Source organism: Varroa jacobsoni, unplaced genomic scaffold (assembly GCF_002532875.2).
Source record: "Varroa jacobsoni isolate VJ856 unplaced genomic scaffold, vjacob_1.0 scaffold_1329, whole genome shotgun sequence".
Classification (NCBI taxonomy): Eukaryota; Metazoa; Arthropoda; class Arachnida; order Mesostigmata; family Varroidae; genus Varroa; species Varroa jacobsoni.
Window position 1 is genome coordinate 268,751 of NW_019214231.1, and position 26,012 is coordinate 294,762.

The following is a 26,012-nucleotide window of genomic DNA, read 5'->3' on the forward strand; positions in this document are numbered from 1 at the left end:
CCGACACTTTGGCGCTTGTAGGAGTGTGCGTTCGCATTTTGAGGGGAGGAGAGAAGAAGGGGCGCTGCGGAGAATCGTGGGGGAAAGTGTGAGTTGTTAGCTTGAGTTGAGCTGAGCTGCTTTGAGATAGCCACCAGATAGGCCATCGTCGTCCTGCCGAGCCCCGCGCCTACACACGTGGATACCGCTGAGAGGGAAGCATGCAAGCTAACGGGGGATGGACGGTAATCAGAAGAAGAAGGCACGACTGCCATCGGTCTGCTCATCCAGGCCGCCGTTCCGATACCGTGCCTCCCTTAAACACCCGTCCCTTGAAGTGCAACCAGCACAATGCTAGCAGCAGCACTGCCAGCTTAGTTGTATGGAGGCTATGAATTGGGGACAAGGCTAACCTGGGCTTAGCAGAGAAATAAGTTGGTTTCTTTGGCAAGGCCACATCGACCCAAGGGTAACGCTGATAAACGCCTAGATATCTACAGCTACAGAAACAGCTATTGCAGAAAGGTAACTCTGGTTGTGCCGACCGACTGCCGCCACCGCCGCTTGCGTGCGAGGGGTCTGTTGTGTGGACCGCCAAGAGACCTACTCGTACTTTTTCTCTCTTCTATGATTTACTACTAGTTATCAAGGTGCATGACGGAAGTCTGAAGACGAGCTAAACTCTATTTAATAATTGCACTTCCACCTCTTATGCCACCATTTGCATCAATTTCTTCAGGATCTTTGACAGTGGTGCAGTCTTTAGCGTACGATATCGCTGCAAGCAGTTACGCAACACTCGATTGTGGACTCAAACCATTACTCCCTGGTTTATCGGACTCGTACCTTCCTCATTATTTAGAGAGTTTCTCAGGATGGGGAACAGTTGCAAATCAGCTATAAAGACGGTTGTATCATATTCGCTCTAGCTTGTCTTTTCATTTACTTAGATATAGCAAACTTCAGTTAAAAAAAAAGTTGTATTCGCTTTAATAGCTTCACATTACTATAAATATGCAGGGTAATTAATAATAATCATAACAGTAACCCATGCTCTTTGGGATACAAAACAGAAGTGAGATGCTGTCATTGGCAACGGCGCATTGGTAGACTGATCACTATACATTTCTCTAGCTAGAGGGAAAAATTTTTTAGACGCTCTGACTTTTTACTATTCTACATGTTTGGGGGTAGCACAAGCCAGTACAGCATAAAGTTACTTTGACGTTGCCACAACGGTTGACGCATCAGTCCGCTTGCTTGACTACATTGCCAAGACTCGTCGGAAGTCGCAACTTCTTTGTTGTGCGTGTGTGTGTGTATGAATGTCGAAACGTGGATGTCGATCGATGCTAGCCGACGGCAAGGGTGGCTTTGTCGCCGCCATAAAAGGAATCCTGGCGACCACCTTCGGCCGAGTCCAACATCTGGAGTTTGGGTGTGCCAAGCCTGTCTATGGGTCTGAGCATTGGACCGGGATCTGAGGAGGACTCTGTTATCGTTGTTGTTGTTGGAGAAGGGAGGGAGCCCCGGTTAGGTCCTACGAGACAACGCCCTAGTCCTTGGTCCCCATGCACTACCCTTCAGCTTCTTCGATAGGTTGGCTGCTTGGTTGGTTGGTGTTTACGTCTCCTGCAGGGTAAGCTGCAGTTTGCGCCTATCCGCTCGCCTGCCTAACTGCATGCCAACTCAGTTTCGCTGACCACTGGCGGCTGGTGGTCAGTAGAAAAGGCTGAAGTAGGTCGGTCGCTCAACGTGTTTAGCGACCATGCAAACCTAGAATAAAGGCACTTTGCTGAACAACTCTTCGCATCCCACGCTGGTTTCTATCCTCACTTCGCATATAGCAGAAATCGTCAAACGAAGGCCCATAACAGCAAGCACGAGCCCTCTAAACCCCTGCAAGCGCTCATTTGAGCTACTGTGACCGCATTTTGCATTGGCCCCATCGAGCTGCTACCGTTGCCCCCATTATCGCAATTACCCCCGTACATATTCCTTTTCTCTACCCCAAACCATTCTGCCTGCTCATCCTATACCGGCAGCATGGTTGGCAGGCGGACATGCGAACGAACGAGGTAGCTTGCTTGAGAACGACCGTCGACTCTGGCAGCTACTGCCGACAGCAGCAGCAACTCGCTACTGCGCGGTGCAAAACGACAGGCGAAGTCCGAGACCACCGCCACACACCCCCAGCTATCCAGCCACATCGCACAAGCAGCTACCGGCTCCACCTTCCGCCTAGCCAAGTGGAATTTTGGTGCTGTAACGGCTGCCGGTGCTGCTGAAGCTTCCGCTGGGATGTTGGAAGGAGAAGCGCGCGGAAAGTGCGCGCGCCAGGGAGAGGTAGAGAGATAACATGCAAGAGCAGAAGAGAACCGACCGAGCCGAGAAGAACAGAGCAAAGAACACGCAGCGGCTCGGGTGGCCGTACCCATTGGTTAAAAGGAGAGCAAACGGGGAATGGAGGGGACAGGCAAGCAGAGCAGCCAGCCAGCTAGCGAAAAAAGGAGCAGACAAGCAGCTACGGCAGGAACGGGGACGACGAAGAAAACAACAACAACAACAACAACGCAGCGAAGGAACAATTGATGCCACTGGAGTAGCCGATAAGTAAAGTGGTAAGAAAAGGGAAAAAAAGACGCGTGCTATCGGGTAGTAGGCTACCGCCGCTGAACACACACAAACATACAGGCGGATGGCACTCGCAGGTAGCTGGAGATCCTGATGAAAGCTAGCAGAACAACTTGAACAGCTGCTACAGCTGTTGTAACACCTACATCTAACCAGCTATGATCGGGCCGATTGCATACGTTTGATCAAAGAGGGATCGAGAACCGCTAGAAGCAATTCGCAAATCAGCTAGCCGGAAACAACATTATATCGTATGATGCAGCTGTCTATGCCCTATGAATAGTTCTGTAGAGCATACATTCTGTTCTCTTTTAACCCATAGTGACAATTCCGTCTTTTCGTGCTGAAACGATCCCCGGCGCGTTTCGGCCGATGGGTTGCGTGTCTACTATACTATAAAGGAGAGAGAAGAGCATAGATCGACTGACCGCTAAATGCTATTGCTGTTTATTGCCTACAGTTTGTCCCTGATAAAATGCTTCGTTTGTGCAATCTAAATTTCTATATCTTCACTTGTAAAAAGTCGTTGTTTTGTTAAACTTTTTATTTTTTTCCACTATTCTTCTTCTCCACCACTATCACAGTTGCTATCGTTGTTTCACGATCATTTGTAGGCATCGATAACACGTTTGCGCATAAAATCATATGATATCTCGTCGTCGACTTGCGACTAATTTTGGCCAGTTATATGCTCAGCCGTAAGTGACCTAAAGTCGGTCATATTGCTATTACTGTTAACGAAGCTGCTTAAGCTCTATCGTTCTTAGTAAAAATTGTCGACCACGACCCAACTGCAATATTCTAAGTGCAACACCTCTGAGTGGTCTATACTTTGTCGAAAAAACAGCTAGAAATGGGTAGATGTTAAAGCTGACATCGAGTCATTGATTTCTTCATGTGCTAACGAAGAGCTTAGCGATTTATAGAACGATTACCTATCGTCAAGTTTTTTTTCCCATACTTGTTGTCTTTTTTTCCATACTTAAGACATCAAGTTGGTAGCCAATGCAACTTGTGAGATGCTGCATAAAATTTAGATTCGACGTTTTGTTCCCGTGATGGTACCTACTAGTAATATGGGCGCATGCCAGCTAGCTCTTCTGCTCGTTTGTATGGATGCTCTTCGAGAAAAAATACTTATGACATTTAATTGGATGTCTAGCCTAGCCCAGAGAATACTTAATAAATTGAGTCATCGTCACCGTCAACCTTGCTAGGCCACTTAGAAACCACTAAATACGAGCTAAAGGTTGTTATGTTTTATAGCAAGCAATTAATGTTCAGACATCTAATACGTGGACATGCAGATAGACGGCTAGACCGTAGAGAAAATGCTCCCTCAAAGAAAAGCCGAGACCTACTACAATGAAAGCAAGATAATAGCGCCAAAGAGGTATCAGTTCTTGGAAGGAACAATTTTTTTTGCCGATGCTAGCTGCTGTTATACTTGTTTTGCCTGTCTGCTCAGCCGGCGATCAGGCTGTCGTCTGTATTTGCGACCAGGATTCGCTCTAGGTGATGATAGTGCTACTGGTAAATGCACCGTCCCGATCCTTGCGAAAAAGAGCGCGGCCCCACAAACGTTTTATGGCCAAAGCCACAGAGAACGCATAGATGTAGTTCACCGCGAGTGTGAATGAGTGAAGCAACAACGGTGGCCGATTGGAACGTTATGGGAAAGAAGATGTCCTGTCAGCTACGGAGCGGCGGAGTCGGCGTGCCAGTAGCTCTAGTTGCTAGAGCGCCCCCATGGTGAACTGACAGCATTACTTTAACAGAGGCTTCTACAACAACAACAACAACTGCTGCAGTCATTGCCATCACCCACAGTATCATCGTGACGTTGCCATAAGATGGCAAACCTTCAACACTAACCCGCTGCTCACAGTTACTTGTGGCAGTGATCGTATGGCAGTGTAGGTAACCAGCAATGCCAGAACCCCTGAATGACAGCCGGTCGGACTCGCGAAAGCGTACCACGTCACTGACTGGAACAGACCAGGCCGAGTTAAGCTTCCTGGCAGGCGGACTAGCAGTAGGATGGCGGCTGAAAGCAGGGCAGACAGGCGGGCGGTTAAGCAAGCCAGCAAACACACTGACTCGCTAAACAGGATGAAGCTGTTCGGGATGGAGAGAAGCTCGTCTAGCGAGCTAGCTAGCTGGTTGACTGGAGGTTGCCGCTCGACTGGCCCCTAGAGTCACTGGAGTTCCCTCAGCAGCCAGCCAGCCAGGGACCGGCCAGCCACCGACTGCTAGACAGGCAAGCAGCCATCCTGTACTTGGGCCAGCTTGAGTCGGTTGCTTCCGTCCAACCACTAGCAGTAGGCGGCGATGGTGGTAGTGGCTCCTGTGTGCGGCCTGCGACCTTCGGCCGAAACCAGCTTGGTCGTTCGGTTGTACTACTCTGGCTAACGGGTGGGTCTAAACGGGGGTCATGTGTATGGGTGTGTAGGCGTTTGGGGAGTGTAGGATCTGTGTGTTGACGGCAGCAGTAGTGGCGACTCGAAACAGGCGGCTGGCTTAGGCTGTGTCGTGCTGCAGTGGTGGTAGTAGGACCTAGGGAGCACCGAGGGAAGTGAGGGGGTAGTAGTAGTTGTAGTGGTAGTAATAGTAGTAGCGTGTGGGTGGAGACGGACGCAGCTAGCGAGAGGAGGAAAGAGGGGGGAAGGGCTTTAGATCCCGCGACAGATCCCATCGTGGATGGAGCCTTGCCTCAAGGAGGACTCGGCCGCTTTCCTAACTCGAAGCAAGACCCCGAAACGAAGAACGGAGGTCTTAGCCCCCGTCCCCTCTCAGTCCCCAACTGCCTTCCACTTCTCAGCTCAACCCGTTCCCCCTTTCCACCAGGCCAACAGCATTGGGCAATGCTCCCCAAGCAGAGGGCCTTCTACTCCTACTACGGAGCTTGTCTGCAGGACTCACCAGGTTGCCGGTGCGAGCAGCACGGTGAAGCAGGGACTCCTCCAGTTGTTCGGGAACTACGGTCACGGGTCCCGCTGCTGTGATCGGTGCTAGCTGCGAAGGTGAACTCTGCTGCAGTGGTAGGCTTGAGTTCGCAACCGAGGAGGTTGCGGCTGGCTCATCCCACTTCTGTAACACCTGCACGGCTCGCTTTTTAGGCTTTATGTTGGCAATTCCTGGGATACTGGAGGCGATACTGTTGATAGTCTGGCATGCTTCCTCGGGAATGTCAGGTGAAGCTAGTCTTCGTTTTTTCGGATGCAAACTAAACTTGAAATCTGAAATTGCACCAAGATAGGAACTATTAAGAAACCACTGGTAAAAGCGGATCTACTTTATTCTTTTTTGTCAGCTATTATTATTCACCCTAACAGGACACGTACGGCCATAAAGCTAAAGTCATCGCAGAGTTACACCTTTTTTAGTGACAATCCCGGATCACGTATATCTTATAGGCTGATAGTACAATTTCGGTGTCTGTCAACGATATTAGTTGCAACCCAACTACACGTCTTCATGCAGGTCGATACAAGTTGCGTGCTGTACTTAGTTTTTGCGTAAAAATTCTGAATTGCCATATGTATATGTACTGGGTCTGGTGTAAATCGACCCTTGCCAAGATAAACGTTTATATCGTTGAACTGAAGATAATTAGCACAGGTTCGAAAAAGATGATGATTGGTATAGAAAAAAGAACGTAAACAAAGTCCATTGAAGGCTCACGCACTGGTCATGGTGGACCCCCTCGTATTTTGCCAATAGTCGTGGCGGTGGTGGTGAGGGTGGTTTTTGCTACGTGGTGATATTTATGGCAATGCTACTATGCAGAAGGGAGGTTTATTGTTGTTGTAATAAAGATTTCATAATAATAACGTGTCAGCTGCTAGCCGACGACAACCAACGATGTTTCTCGGTCTCGCAGTGTTCTGATATCGATGCACATCGCTAAGCCCTCCCTGATTCCCGTTCGCTCTGAGTGCGGAGTACCGCTGCTCTTCCCCTGTTAGATGCTTCGGTGGCTGCCCGCTCGATGGTTCCACGGCGGGCGTTCTGTCAATCCTGTCTCGTGTCTCAGCTTTCGTCTTCGCTTCCGTCGAGCGACTGCCCTGACTTGAGCTGCCGCTTTGCAAGACCCCAATCGTTGCTTTTCCCTCTGCTGCCTCAGCCATCCTTAGTCCCTTTTGGCTTGTGTCCCCTATCCCATTACTCCCTCCATCCCCTTCACCATCTAACCCCAATGCCGCTTTGTCGCGGCTTCTCCATCCCACTCGCCAGCCGGCCTACTTGCCTGTCTGTCTCGCTGCCTTCACAGTGCCCCATCGCATCACCCCTCCAATCGGCAAGGCAACAGTGATGGCTGAAACAGCAGCAGCAGGAAAGCAGAGACTTCGCTAGCTCGGTTCGTCTTTGCATCGCGACTTGACTCTCCTTGCTGCCCCCGACGTTCCCTCTCCCCCCCGGTAGCTCAGTCGCATGCCCGTCGGCCTGCCCGCTCGCTGCTCGACTCGTCTGTTTTGCTGCTCGCTGCCTCGTTCGCCTGTCGTTTGCTCGCTCGCTCACATACTAGCCACCCCAGCTCCGTTGCAGCCGCCGCAGCTACTACTACCGCCACCGTTGCCGCCGATATCACTTTGTGCACACTCATTGGCTACAGCCAAGCACCTAGCTTGGTTGCTCGCTCGTCGCTATTCGGCTTCCTCGCTGCACACGGCGCTGGGTTTCTCCCGCTGTCTGTTCTGTTGAGATCCTCTTGCACAGCTCTGGCTCTCTTCCCCGACACCACCCATCGACACCCCCTGCCCAATAAGGACGCATGCTGGTAGTGGTGGTGACGGCGACAGCAGCGGTGCTTTGCTGCTACGGGCGCGGAACCTCTCTCAGCCACCCACCTCGATTGCGCCGATTCTACTGCTGAAACTGCTGCTACTGCCGCCATTCCCCCAGCAACAGCAACAGCAGACAAGTAAGCAAGTAACCTCCTCTCGCTCGTCCGAACGCCGCCCGTCCACCCGCATCACAGACAGAAAGACACCCGCCCGCCCGCTTTGCGCGTATAGCGTTTGCTTTGCTGTTGCTCCGTGGTGGTTGCCTGCTGCCGCCGCCGGCCTCACCATTACTGCTGCTTTATGACACCGGAGCAGGGACTCAGTTTCTCGTAGCCCTTATTCGATACTCCAGCAAGAAGTTGCTGTTACAACCACGCGTGTGGCTTGGGGCTGCTAGTCTCCAGAGAGAACGAGCGCAGCGTCACAATGGCAAACGGGCAAGTTAGGAGGACGAGGAAGCTCGCAGTCGACAAGCGCTCGCCGAGCAGACAGGCAGACGAGCTGGCTTCTGCGAAAAATGGGACGACAAGGTGGGGGATCGTCGTCATCGGTCGCTTGCTCGGTCTCTCGATCGCTCGGCAGAGGGTAGGAGGCCGCCGTTGGGACAGGGGTGGGCGGTTCCGTCAAATTATTCGCCTATCTCACCGCCGCCGCCGCCGCCCCCGCCGTCCGCCTGTTACCTCGCTCGGCGCTGCTGCTTGGTTCGCCGCCTGTGTCTCTGCGCCCTTTCTCTCGCTTTCTCCCATCTTTCTCCGCGTCTGTATTTCTCTCTTCTATTCGCTCGGTCCCGCTGGCTGCTTCTCTGGCTCGCCAAAACGGACGGCTCAGGCTTGAGCAGGGTTTCCACGCTCTGCAGACGGGCCGGAGGCTGCTGCTGGTGTCGGAAAGACGAGGACGAGGGATGAAGGGCGAAGCAAGGCAAAGAAAGGATGATGATGCTGGTGGTGGGATGAGACCAGGCCAGCCAGCGGAGTGTCAGGAGCCAACCAGGGCAACGGGGTGCGGGTACTGTGCGCAGTGGGAGGGATCAATGACAAGCCCGCGGAGCAGTCCTAGTGGAGACACAGGAACAACCCGAACCAGTTTCTTTTCACACACGCACACATACGCAGCGCACGGTTGCACACACGCACAGCCACCCAATAGTCGGACAGTCCGTCGGGTCCTGCCTGGTGATGCTGGGAAACAGTATGCGAGTAAAGCTAGAAAGTCCACCATACGCTATCATTTTTGAAGCATGCCCAAAAGCTTTCTGGGAGCCTCCCTGTGGTCTTAATCGAACCTATATGGCATGCCGCTTGGACCTAAGGACTAAGTCCTTGTTCTCTTTTACCCTGTATCATCCGGCACCCCATCAGTCTTGATTTTCTTGCCCCTTTCTGTGTCGGTCAGTCGGTCCGCTCAAGAAAAAGACGATCGATTGACTTCACTACTGCCCTGTTCGCCGGTACAGCCGCCTGCTATACCGCTTCTGCCCATTCCGTAAGCTTTTAGTCTGGCTGCTAGGCGCGCCTGTTTCTTTACTTTTACGCCGAACGTGCCTACCTATGTTCTACAGTAGGTTCATATAATGCTGTTTATGCTGCGACATCGGTATCGGCAGTTGCTACCCGGCCTAATCTAAAGACCATGGCGACCAGAAGCACACGTTGTGGGTTAGGCTATAGAGTCTCCGCGTCATGTCCGTGTACCGGCGCTGATAGAAGCAATGGAGGGATGGGCGCTCCGCCTGACTTACTTCTACTCAGTCACTAGAGGAGAATTTTGGCCCAGGGAGAGTACTTTGTACGCTACTGGTGTTCCTGCTGATGCGCAGTCGTGTAGAGTATTGTCTGTTGACAGATGCGCGACCAGCAGGGCGTTAAGTGCACTCATGGGGACAAGTTCCCGCCGGTCGCCCTCTATCCGCCCTTCCTTTCTCAATGACCCAGCGCGGCTGCCGTATCCACCCCGGGACGCGTCAACGATCGGTCAGTCAGTCATATGGCCAGTCACATCGTTTCCCCCTTATTCACCTTACCCCCCTCCCCCTTCCCCTCAAAGTTCACTCTGATTTCGGCGCGACGCTATCTCTCTGTTGAACCTACCACCAAGATTAACCCGCCATATATATATATATATATAGTGTATATGTCAGTTACCCAGTTAGCGAGAGTTTTGTTGTCGATCCGCAAGCATCACTAGTGGGACCGCGAATCGTACACGCCGATCCGATCTGGCATCTGTCTATAAGTAGTAGTCATAATGAAAGGGAAGGATCTGAGTGCCGCTGATTAGGGTGTCCCGTGATCAACTAAATTTAGTCTTGTTCATATAAGAAGCGCTTATCTGTACATTTACATTAAGTAATAAATGATTATTGGTATTCCTGTATCTGTGTTTGTGTATGAAGGATGTGAATGTGTGTGTGTGTGTGTGTTCCATATGAAAGTGGGTGTATTAGAATTCGCTCGCGACAAAAATTGTTGAACTTGAGATGGACAAAATGATTGCGTTGCACTCCAAAAAACTATACCATCTGTGAGTAGTGCAAATGTAGCGTCCTAATTCATGATGTGGGCAACGCGAATGCTCTCCGATGATGTTCGCCCACTCTCTCCGGACTCGCCGCTAGCCCTAACACATGTCCACCTCGTCATCATGGTCCGTTACTTCTGCCGCTGCTTTCCGGGCGCAGCAGCGAACTTAAGTGTGTGGGTGGCTGCGTGTGTGTATTTCGACAGCGGCGATGGTCGAAAAGACAGCAATTGTATAGCAAGGTTGATGAAACATTTAACGGCTAGAAACGTTGCTGCTATTGAGCCAGTCATCGTGCAATGCCTACGACCGACTCGATCAGCACCTTTGGTGCACCACTCCTTCTCCTTCTCCTCCTCCTCCTCCTCCCCTCCTCCTCCTCCTCCCCCCTTCCTCCTAAATTATTCCAGTGCGCGGTCGTCACTTTAAAGATGCGGCTCTGTTCAGTTGTCTAATAGTTCTAGCGCCATAGCGTAGAAGTGATTTAGCTATTGTGAAGCGAACGTAAGTTCAGTACGTACCTTTAGCCTCCTCATCCTTAGTTGCGCTGCACTCACCGGCGCCTGTGACTGCCTGAAAGGAAGAAAAAACCGAAGGCACCCCTTGAGTAACGCCTGAAACCTGTCTAATAGCCTGGCACCAGTTCTTTAATGTGGAACCAGTGACAAACGGCCAAATTGTTGACACATGCCTTTACAGCCAATGTTCGACTTGTCGGCATGCATCGCATATGCCTCAACCTCTTTTTAGATTTTTCAGCCGTCTCTAGAACCGTCCTACTTCCCGCAGCTTAATGCAGTCTATAAAAATACTTAAGATAGTCTCTCATAGGTGAAAATGAAATTATAAGAAGCGGATGATTTCGTTTTTGTATTGGACTCGTTGGTCTTTTACAGGCAGCCATCGGTGCGCATTTTCTGGGTTTTTAATTCGTCCGCCTACGGTCTTCGCTGACCGCTCTTTACTCTGCTTATTCTTTAAGGATTTGCACAGGTACGAGACAGGACGCCTCTTTGTTTTTCTCGCTCTCTTATTGCCGTTCTATCTGGATATGCCATTAACAATCCTTCTCTCTTCTAGTGCCTAGGACAGTAGTATTTCATGCAAGCGAGACTTGCCTCAATCGCCGCCTCATTCTTCTCGCGCATTCTGAGCCATGGTAATTTAGCTCGTTTGGGGGGTGGCGATGGCGGGGGTCAAGGGTATTGGAGAACGGAGAAAGGGGCCATCGTAGTCCCGTTCCGTCACCCTTGGAGGCCCGTCGGCGTCATCTCACCGCAGAGTGAGAGCAGCTCAATGGGGAAATCCTCCGGCCATCGCGCTGTCCCAAATATATCATGGCGAGCCGCGCGCGACCGATCGTCAGACCACTATCGCCGCCACCTCCATTCGGCGACTTCATAAAAAAAGGCATGATGAGTCAGCTGTGTGGCGACCAGGAGCAGCAGACAAGGCACCAACACCAGTAGTCGAAGGCAGCCTGTATCGCACCATACTATAGCACTGCCTTTGCCGCCCGTTTTACCACTGCCACAACCGCTACTAACGCCATACAGAAAGCAGGCCAAAGCGTCGCAAGGCAACGGCGGTTGGCAGCGGTGCCGCCGTCGGTTCGTTTGTTCGCAGCACTCACTACTATCGCCACGCCACTCCCGTTACCGCCACCGAGGCCGCTAGCTCTCGGCGGCCCTTATTCCCCTGCCCTACATCTTCTCTTCTTCTTCTTTTTCTCCGCGCTTCGCTCTGCTCTGAGCTTGCTTTGCCATCGCCTGCTTTGGCTCTCCGAAAAGGAAACGAACAGGCGCGCCGGCGTTACACCCTCCCCTCCCTTCCCCTCCCCTCCCCTTCCTACCCCTTCCCGATCCACACTACACAGAGCAGAGCAAGTCCTTTCTGCAGTGGCAGTAGCAGTAGAAGCAGCCGCCGCGTAAACGCCCTCATCCCTAAGAGGAAAGGAACTGAGAGAAGCAACGGTGGAGGGGGTAGTTGAAGGCGGGTCGGGAGCTCGGTTGGGTGGCTTGCACTGGGGTAAATCGACAAACCGCCGAGACACTTGAGGTTGGCGGAGTAGCCCGCAGCAGCCCACTTTGCCTGTTCCTGCGGTGTGCTGCCACTGCTGCTGTGGGAGCCCACCCGCGTGGAGTTCCCGTTTCCCCATCGTCGTTGTCGTTCTCCTTTTACTCCTGCTCACCCCCTTACACTGCTGCTATCCCCCTCCATACTCGGCCCTTTCACCCAGCTTACACGGCCACGCCATCGCCATCGTGCACTGCACAACGTAGTAGCATCGAGACCAGAAACTGACGGCAAAGAAGCAGCACAACTCCCCATCTGCCTGTTCACAGTCGCCATTCTCCATTGCATCGTTGTGCCGTTTCTACCGCCGCCTGCTTGCTCACCCGGCGCCCTGACAGCCGCGGCCTGCAGGCAGCGAATAGCCAACCACTACTCTATCCCCCCTCCCCGCGCTTCGTCCCGTTAGCCTGTCGTCCCCGCATCGCTTCTCCGTTTGCAGCTGCAGAGGCAACCCGCACTACCACCCCCCGCCGGCACGAACAACCGCGGCCGTTGCCGCCGCAGCCTCGTCCGCCGCCGCCGCCGTTACCACCACGACCACCGCCACCAGTAGTGCGACTGTCAGCGGCGGCGGTTGCGGCCGTCGCCGCTCCTGCGGCATCGACACTGGCATTCCAAGTGGAGGCGCTGCGAGACGCGCAAGCGGTACTCAGAGGGAAAGGAACGAGGAACAACATAGGGCTGGACCATCACTTCTACTACTTCTACCAGGACCATTGCGGCCGCTACTGCTGTTACCGTTATTCCGCACGCAACGCAGGGCGATGGCACGGCAGGCCGATGGCAGTCTGCCTAGCTGGCTCGCTGTCTGCTCGTCAGCCTGGTTGCTTTGCTGCGACTCAAGGCGGCGCGAAAGCGAGCAACCAAGGAAAGGAGAAGCAGGCCGATGGACCAGTCGCTCGCTCGGGGCGAGCGAAGTGCGAGAGGGCGAGGAACGAGCGGGGGAGCAACGGGTGAGCAACGCTGATTGCGAACAGCAGCCGGAGAGCCGCCACCGTCGACCTGCGAGACGACCAAGCTGGGGGCCATCGTCGGAGTGGTGCTGCTGCTGCTTTCTGCCAGCCACTAGCGGCCCTTCTGCCGTCGAGTAGAAAGAAGGGATCGCTTTCTACAGCTGTCTTTGCCCCTCACGCGCAGTCTGCTGCTGCTGCTGCGACGGTGGAGGGGCTGGTAGTAGTAGCGATGGCGAGTAGGAGAGCTCAAGTATGCGCTACCAGCGAACCAGTAGCAGCCGCAGAAGTGGCGACGGCGATGGCGGTGGTAGTAAGGTGAGGAAATGTACGTACCGTCGTTGAATCGTCGGGCTTGCTGAGAGCTTCGATGTTGAACGGCGTTTTCTTGGGCTTGCTTGGCTTGGTTGGCGTGGGGCAGCCAACGTCGTCCTTCCACGGCTGAAAGGTTTTTTCAGTTTTAGCAGGGGCTTTTGGTGCAGCCGCTGCCAGTTGTGCCTGTACCTGAGGCACCGGCTTCTGAGGTGACGATTGTGATACGTGCGGTTTGATGGTCGACCCCTGCGCAATACAACATCAGCAATGTCAGTAATAGTAATAATAACAGAAATATCGATAACAAAGGTCGTACTTGTTATTTGATCGAATAGCAGATGTGTGTTCGTTTGCTTGCCCTTTCTTACGACATAACAAATCATATTCGTTTCTTCTGTAAAAATGGTTATTATCTCCATGAGACTCACTTCTACGACGAAAGAGCTATTGTACAGCAAGAAGAAAGAATGATATATGAATGCGTTACCTTCAGAGACAACAACTTTGTTTGACTCGACTGATCTCCTAATGGATCATACGCAACAACAATAATAATCATCGTCACCTGCACTGTCGCTGCTACCGCCGTAATCAATAGTAGCACGGAAGTTGAAAATGCGACTAAGAGGAGCTTAAAACAAAAGCGAAGTCGTAAGTGCACACCTCATCGTTGCGGGGTAGCGCCGGCTCAAAGTTCCTCGTAGACCACAAATCCCCCAGTGGGTAGACGGATGGTACGAACGGGTTGCTAGTGTTGGTAAGAGCACCAGTCTGTGTCGACGGGGGCACTGCTGCCGCCGCAGCGGCCGCTGCCGCCGCCGCCGCCGCAGCGGCTGTTGCAGCCGTTACTCCCGGTACTCCAGCAGCCCCTGCAAGAGCTGCCTGTAGGCTCCTTGCTCGAAATACGGCGACAGGGTCGACGAGCGCGTGGCAGGAGAACATGAGCGCTGCCAGCTGCTTCTGCTGCTCGAGGAAAGCACTGCTTGTAGCGCTACCGTCACTGCCGCCACTGCTACAGCTAGTGGTAGTAGTAATGCTGCTGCTACTGTTGATGTTGGTGCTGCTGATGCTACCAGCTGCTGCTGCACCGGCCGCTACAGCCGTTACCGGCTGCTGGTTTAGTCCCAAAGGAGCTGTCTTGCTGCTGCAACTGCTGCTGTCAAAAGTTGAAGCCTTTAGCTCGGTAGCGGAGCCAGCGAGACCAGGCGCCCATTCGGGAAACGCAGAGCCGAGCATCGATGCAGCTAAAGCGCGTTGGTGGTCCAGCAGGTCCCGAGCTGCTGTCATTGGGCAGGACAGTGCGCCCAGCGGAGGCACTGCTAGAGGAGGAGTCTTCGACGATAAATCGAGCGGGAATGTAGATGCGCCTTCGGTAGGCCGTGCCGGTGACCGGGTTGCCCCAGCATTTCCCAGCGCGGCAAAAGGAGAGGCAAACGAATAATACATTCTCACGTATTATTATTGTTATTACTGTGGTTACCAAAAGAAGACAAGAATCTGCGTTCGTTCTTCCTCTACTCGTTTGCTCTTTCACTCCTTCGGTTTGAGGCTTTAGCAGGCCACTGCTGCTACTGCCGCCACCGATGACGCTGATGCTCACTACTATAGAGGAGCCACCCTTGTAGTTTTACTGTCTAATTATTGTTTCCTGAAAAAAAAACAGCAACGTTTTGTTAGAAAGTCGCAATTTTTCCAGCGAATAATGACAAAGAGTCGTCGTCGTATACTCTACTTATTATCGTCTTCTAAGACAACATTCTACGAAACAACATTCAACGAAATCCAAAGCGGATGGATGCGGCGACGTTTACAATCGGGCTGGCTCTGTCTTTGCCCTATGTGCATCGGTACTCATTTGTCTGTTTTGTTTTGTCTCCCTATTCAACCATCTAAAATTTCCTTAGAGCAGCTAGCAGCCAGCCATTAGTATGTGATCATCGCCAAGGGCAACGGATAGCCGTTGCCGAAGCGAAAAGCTTAGCCGTTTTAACCTGTGGCTGCGAAGTGTCCTTTCCCGCTTGGTTAGGTAAACCACCGCCAGGACACCGTGTCTACGATACATTTATCACAGTGTTACCGGTTATGTCGAGTTGCCAGGCAATATCCATCGTCATCCGATCGGACAATAGCTAAGTATAGGCTACTTATTATATGGTGCATGTTAGAACGCTCGTTGTTGTGATGTAATCAGTATTTGTTGTTACTGCCATGTCCGGCATCAATTTGCTGCGAAGTTGGCGAGGATGATCAATTTACGATTTATTTTGATTCTTTCGGATAGGGAGTTCCGACAACTCAAACCTGCACCTATTTTTGCCAACTTTCATTCGAAACATATAGTCTCTACAAAGACATACAATTTCCTAACCCTATCACTTTCGGTTTCACACTCAAGCTTCCCTCGTTGGTCATTGGCGTCATCACCCAAGTCAACTCAGATTAGTAACAGCGGTTTACTCGTACAACTCAGCAGTGAGCCGTCTGTCGCGCGCTCTCCAGCGCATCGAATCAACCGAATGAAAGCCCAACCGACCAAAAGTCGAATCGTTGCGCCATCGTCTATAGCTATTGCCTACCAGCACCACTTAGCATAGAAAGAAAAAGATATGGAAATCGAGAGTTGGAGCTGAACGCCGGCCGAACTGTATGATGAGCACGAGCAGATCGGAGCGGGCTATTTACCCAGACAGTACCAGGACCGCCACTAGCAGCAATCGTCCTACGACTTCGTGCAGCCTTCTGGTAGTCATTGCCTGACTTACGACCGCTCGTTCGATCGTAGATTGAAGAGTCTAGAAAGCTGGTCTCAACGTTTGCTGCTTGCTGGCGGCTGCTATGTTAGCTTATAGCCTAGACAGGCCTGCTGACACAACGGGTGTGGTGGTCCTGGTGCCGAGTGAGGGACGATCAGATCTCTAGTGATCCCTGCTTGCTTCCCACCCCTTCGCGATACGATCCCCTTTACCCTCCCCTTGCTCTTTGACAATCTTCTCCCCTTCCTGGCACCACTGCTTCGCGCGTTCGCTTACTCCCTGCCTATCTGCAGCAGCAGCACGGCGGTGCCGACGGCGATAGTAGCGGCAGCAGCGCAGACGAATTCGATCGGCTTGGTCACAGTTCGGGCGGAGCAGGTAATCAGCCTTCAGCAGCCAGCTGCTATTTCCCGCTATGAAGCTATCCAAGCGCCGGAAGGGGATTGGGGTTGGTGGGGGTCTCAAAGGGTGCCGATGATGGCAGCCGTGCGGCGGCGATGGTGAGCAGTAGACGAGCAGCAAGGGACTCGCCATCACCGCTGATGTTAGTAAGGACCTCAACATAAGCGCGGTCATTGGCTAGGGAACACACACGATAACCTAAGAGTAGCAGGCGTTCGAGAAGAGGTCAACGGAGGACGTAGTCCGCATAGCATGCCAGTAACAATGAAAGAGGCATAAAAGCGAACACTACTAACTAATGTGGGAGCAGAAATTACATATTTCTCAGCTAGCAAAGAATACGGAAACAACAGAAAAAGTTATCGGTGACTGCATGATAAGACGACTAGGAACTTCGACCGAATCTATTTTACAGAAAAGGGTTGTTTACTCAGGTGCGATGAGGCCAGCTACCGTTAAATGAAAGTGCTACCAGGTGTCGATTCGTAATTGCCCTGCATCATTAAGACGACTACTCGTGGCCCAGAGGTAAAACAGAAGCAGTAGAAGCTTGACGGGATATGTGCGCTCCGATGGTCGTCAAGAATGCATGTGACCAAATCAAGGGCGAAAATGCCACCTGATTCCTCGCCTGACCGCCGAGTGCCCAGAGCAGAAAGCAGTCGGTGAGTGGGTACGGGATCGACAACGCGGGTCGAGATCGCTACTACGTGCCCGCCAATTACTTAACTTCCTCTCTGCTGGAGGCTGGAAGGAAGGCGGCAGCGGTGCTTTGGGGCCGAGTGGGGCTGACAGATCGCAGGAAGCACCGCCGTCGGCTGAGCTGGATTGATGCTCCTAGTATGGCCACAGCGTGCAATCAGTCGTCGCTATCTTTCGTTCGTTCGTGCTGTTGCCGTTGTTGCTTTTGACGTCATCGTCGCTGTCGTCGTTTGCGCTCACTGCGCGCCGGTAGCCAAACTCCGATCTGTCCAAGCGGACAGCGCTGCCGATAGCTCCACGTTCGGCCAAGCATTACGCCGCCGATGCCAGCCTTCAGACATCCTCTGTTCGGTCCTTTCGTGCAGTTCGAGGCAGGCCAGCCCTTCTCTCTCCACGTTTGATGTGTCCAATCCCCCATCGGCGTTTCCCTCACAAAACAAGCGCCAACCAGCGTGCCAACCAGCTCAGGACCGACGGGCTACCGAGCCAAGTATGGCATGGCACGCGGACGAGTAAGTGCCTATAGCAGGCGGCTACCCTTTACAGTAGTAGCGTGCCTCCCTTTGCCAAACTGATCCCCGGCCCGTTCTCCTGGTGACTTTCACAATCTACCACAGTCCGTGCTGCTGCTGCACTTGGTGTCATCTCTCGTGGCTCCCATTCGGTTCTTCCTCGAGTTGGAATTGCCACATGGAAGAACGCAAGGGCTCGTACCATCTAACGTTGCCTGCTTCGACGGAGCATCACCCGGATAGGCAAAACGCTCGAGCACAGCGCAGTGCCCATGGCCAGCTGCAGGGTCGAGGTTCGTTGGTTGGGTGGAGGCTGCGACGAGGACAACGAATGGGGCCGGGGGTCTGAAGAGCCGCTGAGAACGGCTGAGAGCAGCGGCAACTTGCAGTTCACCCCATTTCGCCCGCCTCTATAGAACCCCTTGCCTTTCCCCGTTACGTCAAAAGGAACCCCCGAGCAAAAGACGTATAATAGTAGCCTGGCACTAGTCAAGCACGCTGCACGCCGTGGAAGAGGGTGGACGAGAGACACGACACCGGCGGCTGCACAGTTGCGCACTGTCTGCGACTAGTCGGAGTACACACGGCCACAATAACGACGACAACGAGGCCAGCACCCGAGCAACCGGCCTCTTGTCCAGTCAGCCATCGCAGGCGGAGGGGGCCGGGGTCCGTTGCCTGCGGCGCTGCTGGCCGCCGGGAGAACAGAAGTAGCAGCAGCAGCACGAGATGGCCGGGGCAGTGACACAGCCTCATGAGCTGATTCCAAGGGGACCGCGTGTGGAGGAAGACAGTGACGATGACAAAGACAACGGAACACGACGGAACGGCGACGGCCTGACACCGCTACTGTTGCTGGTACACACGAAGACGACTACTACAACCTACTCCTATTACTACGATGGCCGAAAGGGGCGAAATAGGACAGTAGCTTAGCTGTGGATTTGACAAAGCCAAGCCATCTGGGGTTGCCATGCTGATAGTGTCGACGAGAACGATCCACACGTTGTACACGACCGTCCGGGTCCGAATAAAACGATTTTAAACGGCTCAGAGGACGAGGTTCAAAGTATAACGAAAGCTAAAAAACGAGTCTTCGTTTCAGATTGAGGATCTGAACGTGAGTTTCTAAGGAGCCTGGCATGCAATAAAATCCTATGTAAGAAAAATGCCGCAAAGTAGGCCACATGACGTGGAGAAAGGAAAAGCAATAAACAGTACAATTGGTCGTTTTGCGGCGAACACTGCTTAGGATAAATATAAATCGCTCATTCAAGGGCCCTAATTGAATTTTTGATTGAGCTTATAATTTTCCGCGGTCCTAATTATATGACGTTTTTAGGTTTACCACAAAGATGCTTCAATAGCTGCTGGTTTAGCCTCCGAAAAGTGTTTAAGCGTCAAATCAAAATGTAAAGTTACTAGTGGATCAATACGCTTTCAAGAGCAACTCACATTATCCATAGCGTTGTGCAGTTTGGCGCATACAATACCGCAACTACCATATATGTATGACACGTACGCACTAATGCTTACTGTTGACAATCTGGGGTCATCGTTTGCCGTTTGGCGAGAATGAGCAAACCGGGGTTTGAGAATGTGTCCTGGAGAGCTAAACTAAAAACATATATGAATCGGTTGCCGCTGGATAGACCCCTTTGTCGATGATCGGCTGGACAAGTTGGTTTCTTTGACGGAGCTGGGGATGAGCCGACGTTGCTGCTGCTGCTGCTGTTCGACAGAGTGGCGCAGCTGGCCACAATTAGAGCTTGTCTGCTCACTAAAAAGGACGATCATCTGCTCGCGCTCCCCCAATCGCCGTTCGTCTATGTTTCTCTACTCACACTTGCTCCCATCCGCCTTTCCTACGTATCCGCATCCCTCAGACGAGAACTCTACTGGCATCTATCGACAGGCTAGATCTCTCCACCCACCTCGCAGTGGCTGGCGAGCAGTAGAGGCATGCTCGAAGAGAGCATGAGTATTAGGGCGAATACGAAACGACCTCCGGTATTCCGACAAAGCCTCGTCCCATTGCATTGGGGACGACTCGACCGACTAGACGACCAACAATCCCTGTCGTCCCTTAGAGGGGATCATCGCGGGCCAACCACCGCCCCTCCCTCGTTGTTCTCCGTCATACCAGCTAGGTGCTGCTGACCTGAGGCTCTAGCGAACTCCGGTGGCTTTGGCCACCTTCTCCGAGCTCGCCCAGAGCCCAGAAGGCCCAGCGTGGCAACCAAGCGTGGCAGCAACGACCAACGCAACGTTGAGTGCAGCAGAATATGTGTCGGGGAGAAGGGCGAGAAGGGCATCGAGCCGAATGGGATGGACAGAGCAGCGGTGGGAGAACGGGGAGTGAACGGGGTGGTGAGTGGGGGCAAAGGCTGTGGCAGCATCGAAGGCAGCTCGGGGTGGTTCACATGCGGTGAGCGCACTTACTCGGCTTTTCCATATCCGACGACTCCCGCCTGCGTCTCTCAGCTTGTGCCCTTCGGCCGACGTCAGCCGGTGGTTTTTATGAAGGACGCCGTGCAACGGTGAAGCTATGGGTCGAGGCGCAGGAAAAGGCAGGGCCAGCCGACTCGCCTTTGGGCGTTTCTGGTAGGAAGCGAAGCCGAGCGGGAGGCACTCGGACACTCGTTCTGCTGGCAAAGCCGCCGCCGTTACTACCACCGCCCGCCTCTCGTTGTCCTGCTTGCCAGTTTGCCTGCCTGACTGGCTGGTTGGCTGGCTTCCTCTTGCGCCCCACGGCTTGAGTTGCGGCAGCAGCAGCGGCTTGAAGGCACTCGCAAAAGTCGCCAGTGGAGCTCGCTGCCAGGGTACCTGTAAAGGCAAACTCGAATACTCAGGTCCACTTTTTGTTCTGCGGCGGCAAGGTACCCTCGGGGATTAAGGAGAAGTGCCGCTCTGCCAAACAGTCTCGTCGTCAAAGTCTGGTGTGTGCCCATCTGGATCACGAGCGCAGATGCCACAGGACTGACGAACTCACACGTGACCAAAGGACATGCCCGAACACATACAGACAGATATATGAAAAAAAAAAAAGGAAGAACATCTTACACGTTCAAGCCCTAAGAAACGGAGCCACCAGCAATATCCGATGGCGAAGATCTGAATAAGTTACTAGAGTATAATTTGTCGCTTACCTATTTTTTTTCTCTCTTAAAGCCATTCACCGATTATTAGATATTGATCGATAGTGAAAATGCCGTTCTCAAGCAATACGCGCATCCTTTCAGTTCCTTATTTAGACGTAACTTATGAATTTGGGGTGATATTCATTGTCGTACATAAATCATTCAACATCAATTTCTAGAATCCGTTAGAAAGACCTAATTGAGTCCTCCAGTTTCTATGAGGCTCGTTGAGATGAGACGCTTAACAGACTCGCACCTTGACTGACGCATTACAATGCTCGTACAAGAGTAGTAGTAGCTGAGTGCGCTGTAATGTTAGCCTAACCGAAAAGAACTTGAACTAGCCAGACGTTTCGCACAGTGTTAGCGGAAGGGAAGAAGGAAGCACCAAGCGGAAAGAGCGTCAAGGTACGAACCGAAATGCTTGCTCTGTTGAGCGCAGCGACCGATAATGAGGGTTAATCCCTTCGGTTTGGAAATACCGGAGGCATCGAAGAGACAACATCCCTAATTGAAGACGGTCGGTCGCTATCGGCGTCGATGCTGCAGACAGCAGAGAACATGCTGCTCTGCCACAGTTCTTCGTCCGATCGGCAAAGTAAGCGTAGAAGCGGGATGGCAGGGAGGCAGGCGGCCCCAAGGGTGCCGCTTACGCGGTCGAGTATGGTCAGCGAAGTCGGGAGAGTCTCTCCAATCGACTTGCCCCCCATCGGTGTACATTGCACAACGACGGCTATATACCGATCCTCTGTTCCCCTACGACTGCATCTGCGTATATAGGCCTACGTCAGTCTGCAGCTGCTCTCCATGCCCATATATATATATATATATATAGATATATATATATATATATATATATATATATATATATAGATATATATATATATATATATATAGATATATATATGTACATATATGTGATCTCTTGTTCAGTTTCAGTCTATGCTTGATGGTCATCGCTATGAGCAAGCAAGCGGACCCCTCAAGTTGTCGCTCGTTCTATAACAGACACAAGAGTTGTGGGGCAGACGAGATGTAAGGCGAACGCTGCCTCTCTTCTTAGAAGAGCCGACAAACCGCCCTCCCACACCGGTCGTCTTCGTTGTCTCCTCTGACTCCCTTTTGTCCTTTTTGCCAGTTTCTTTCGTTGGCAGTAACCCACCAATGTAACCCTTGTTACCCATGGGCAATACTAGGCACCGTCGGCGGTAGTAGCGGTGTCGCGCATTGCTCCGTTCTTCGTCATCGTCATCGTCGTGTTCGCAGCGCTTGCTTCGGATGTGTCGCTGCTGCTGGCCCTGGTCGTGGCAACAATTCGCCCTCGCTCCTTTGTCCCCTTTAGCGCCTTCGCTCCCTTCCCCTATAGCCGCAACGAAGCGAGGCAGCTGACGATTCTGAGCCGTACAGGCGGCAAAGAGCGCGGAGGCAAGAGGTCCACTTCCGTTGCTGCCACAGCCGGCGCCTTGCGATGCCTTCCTTTAGCCCCTCTGTGCTGCTCTGTCGCGCCTTCTTAGAATCGTCCGGCCTTATCAGCCACAGCAAAGCGACTCGGATGGCCTACCAACCGTCCTCGCACTTCGCACCCGCCAGCAATCGGCGCAGAATGGGCGGGACAGGGGGCGAATGGCCGGGAAAAGGCTGGGGCGGGGGAGTTGAAAGCGCAATCGGGCAGCAGATGCAGGCTGTACTTGGCTGGCTGGCTGGCCGACCGGCCGGCCAACCAGCCGCTCGGACCACTAACGCTTCAGCGGCGGTGAAAAAGGCTAGCTGGCGGCCAGTAAGTCTACTCGAACTGCACTTGCACTCGCTAAGATAGCATCGCCTGCTGCCTTACCGAACGGCATGGCAACTGAAATGGTCGGTGTCGAAAGGCGAAAAATGCAAGAGGTTGCTGCCTCTACTGCCCTACGTTTCCCGCTCTCACTTCGCATTCTTACATTACTTCGCCTTGCCCCAAGGGAGGCCGGCCGCGGCGGGGCAGAAGCAGCAGCAGCAGTAGTACTAGTCGTCACGGTCATAGCTTTCTCTCTCTCTCTGTAACAGCAGGAAGACGGCGCCGCATCTTGCTTTTTCGGCGTAGGCGGCCAGGCAGAATTGCGATCCTGAGATCGCAACTACTGGTTTAGGCAGACTGCCGTACTGGCCCACTAGCGATAGGTATTGATCTCTGAGACTCTCGAAAAGTCGAAACGGAAAAGGAACGAAGGGAGCGCATGGACCGAGGTACGAAGGGACCGCCAAGCGGATGGACGAAAGACCGTACTCACTGGAGAGAAGCTGCTGCCGCAATTCAGGCAAACTCACAAAGTGCACCCCGTGATGGAAACTGCTCTAGAAAAAGACTGAGGGGTAAGATGGCGGCGACGACTGCTGCCGCCACTGCCGCAGTCGTCGTCGCCACAGAAGCAGCAGCAACAGAAATGCCACGTTGGAAAGGAGGACGAAAAGAAAAACGGCTCTAGCTGACCGCCTGTACTCATGAGCACAACAAGAAACCAGGGCCTGTCCTTGTCCCCTTTCGTTCCTCATTTCTTTCTCGGCCAACAGACAAACGGACTGACCAAGCGCCCGTCCTTCTGTGGCCTTCGCGGCCGCACGGGTGATGTGGTGGCAATAGCAGCCTAAAGGTTCAAGGAGTGTCGGCCGGTGGACAGGCACGCAGGCGGTCAGTCAGGTCGCCTGTTGTTGGCCGGTCACTCTGCATCGTTCGCTTCTATGCGCCTCTTCGTTTTCTTCACTTCTTCAACCTCAGTTGAATCAGAGAGAAGAGACGGCAACGAAGACCATGAGAACCTCTACCTAGAATTTTGCACGCCAAACAAGTTCGCTTCTTTTTTTTGTGTATACACATGTACATATGGCACAATTAATTGGAAATAATTCGTAATTGCGGTTTGGGCTCAGCTTGAGCGTCGTTAATTCAGTTTTCAGCAGTTGCGTTGCAATTTATATGAAGAGATACGTATATCCATGAATAGCATTTTTAAAGGACAGAGTTCCATAGGAGTGAAAAGTATAAACATTAAAAAAAGAAACAGAAATATCTAATATATGTTTACGTATGGTAACCATGTAAGCAAGCGAGGACAAAAAATTGTATTGAGAGCAATTATCTACAATGGTTTGTTGTTGAGTGCGTTTCGTACAGGTGCGCGTGTCCGCGCGGCATAAACAGCAACCATCACAGCAAAGGGAGTTAGCTGTCATTCTAAAGTTGCCTGACTGGCTGGCTACTAGTCGTGGACGTGGTGAAGGTGGCAGCAGGCAGTAGTTGTAGTAGTAGTAGCTGCCAGCACCGACCCACCGGCCGATCGAGCGACCACCTCCAGCCACTCTTGGAAAGGGACGTGTGTCAGGTGTTTCCCCGCTGCTTTCCTGCCGCTGTCTCAATGTCCCCTTGTCCGCATGGTCGCCAGCCAGCTTTGGTGCCTGCCTGCCTCGGTGTGCAGCAGCAGCAGCAGCAGCCTGACTGTCAGGTCGGGCCTTTTCTCTCCGCTTGTCTGTGCTTGCCTTGTCGCCTCCCTTCTTTACCCCATGCTCCATTCTATCTAGCCTCTATACCCCTCCATGCCCATCCATACCCTCACAACCTACCCAAGTTACATCCCTGTTTGCAGACAAGGGTCGTTGCCGACCCTTCAGTCGTCTCACTCCCCTGCCCCCCGACCCATTGGGCGCAACCAGCCCAAAAACGGCTAGCTAGCTCGATCCAAGCGAGCGACTCAACCGACACCACAGCACCCGTCTCCTCTAACTCCCCTTGGCCCAAGCAACCCCGTTCTCCACTGGTCTCCGCTGCCTGCCTGCCTGCCTGCCAGCCATCCAGCCAGCGAGCCTGCTCTGCTCGCCTGCGTGCCTGCGCAGCAGCAGCTGAGCCTTCCCGAGAAGCAGAACACCACCGAGTAGCGGGCACATAGTCCTAGACTGCCGCCGCTGTTCATCCGTGCGGGCTGACAGGCAGGCAGGCTGGATGGCTCGCTGCCTGCTGCTAGCTGGCGGACAAGCGAGTGGGCAAGCTCGTTCGTCGGCCGGCCGTGACTGCTGCCCCGCAGGGGCATCGGGAGCGAAGGAGGGAGGCGAGGGATGGATGCAGGGAGGGAGGCAGGGGAATGGGCGTAGGGAGGCCTGCTTTGCTCCGCTCCGTACCACCCAGCCGCGGCCCGCCACTGCTACTCCGTTTGGTCCTCTTTCCCCCTCTTAGATTCGTCTTTCTCTCTGCCGTACTCTGCTTGGGCTCTCTAACGCGCTGGCAGCGCCTCTCCCTGCCACCGCTCGGTCTCTCCCCATCAACGGTGGCGGGTGGACGAGCGTGGTGGGCGGTAAAGGAGAGGCATAGAGAAGCGTGCAGAGAGGCACCCCGAGGGGACGAACAGCAGAGTGGGCGAGGCTGCTGCTGGCTGGCAAGCGGGCCGACCGACCGACCGACCGACCGACCGACCGACCGAGCGAGCAGTCGAGCGACCAAGCGGCAGTCCCGTCAGCCGCCAGGCAAGCAAGCAGCCAGGCGGCTGCCAGAGGGGAACAGCAGGGAAGCCCCCTCAAACACCCCCACCACCACCCTCCCTCTTTTCTCCTAGCGGCACACGACCGAGCAGCCGAGCAAGCGACGGAGCGGAGGCATCGAAGGCAGACGGGCGAAGCGAGCGAGCGACCGAGCGGGTGAGCCAGAGTGAGCACGTCCTCGAAGGGCGCTGAGGGAGTGGTATGGGAAACGAACGCTCTGCTAGCTTTGGCGGACTGGCAGGCGAGCGCAGAGCTAGCGAGCAAACGAACGAGCGGGGGAAACTGGCCTGAAGTTGGGGGAAGAGCATCGTGGGAGGACGTGGGACCATCCGCAGACGGAGCGGCAGGAGAGGCGACGAGCGCCGGGAAGAAGACGAGAAGAGGCGAGGCGACGCCATCTACAGAAGGGGATGAAAGGGGGGAACGCGCTCGCTACTGGCGAGTGTGCAGACCGGAGAGAAGCAAGTGGAGGGGGTGACTCTATTGCCGCTTAGCGGCCTAGGAGACGGGGGCCAGGGGCAGCCATGAGGACCGATGAGCCAGCCGCTGGCCTCCCCGGAGAGCGGATGCCCCGCAGCCTGCGATGTCCAAGCCGCCCCCATTCGCCCGTCTTGTACCCCCTTCCCACCCTACCGCTTGGCACAAGCAGGCCGACACAGCAAGAGAGCTGGCTGGATGGCTGGTTCCTGGCTACTGAGCTGCGGAAGGCTCCCATCGTCTGTGGCCGGGTCGCAGAATTAGC

The 26,012-nt window shown here is 53.5% G+C and overlaps 1 protein-coding gene across 2 annotated transcripts in view; it reads right to left on the reverse strand.

Moving 5' to 3' along the window:
• The window catches only part of LOC111268906 (uncharacterized), a 43,675-nt gene that overhangs the window by 10,713 nt on the left and 6,950 nt on the right, over nucleotides 1-26,012 (reverse strand). Inside the window, exons 1-5 of one of the 2 annotated variants that reach the window (XM_022848124.1) lie at nucleotides 20,070-20,371; nucleotides 13,922-14,906; nucleotides 13,280-13,504; nucleotides 10,439-10,490; nucleotides 5,536-5,852 (exon numbers count right to left, since the gene is read on the reverse strand). In XM_022848124.1, the coding sequence (XP_022703859.1) occupies nucleotides 5,536-5,852; nucleotides 10,439-10,490; nucleotides 13,280-13,504; nucleotides 13,922-14,704 (1,377 nt within the window). In that variant the 5' untranslated portion in view covers nucleotides 14,705-14,906; nucleotides 20,070-20,371. Of the gene's footprint in view, nucleotides 1-5,535; nucleotides 5,853-10,438; nucleotides 10,491-13,279; nucleotides 13,505-13,921; nucleotides 14,907-20,069; nucleotides 20,372-26,012 lie in introns of those variants that run through there. The other variant, XM_022848123.2, reaches the window with a different exon arrangement.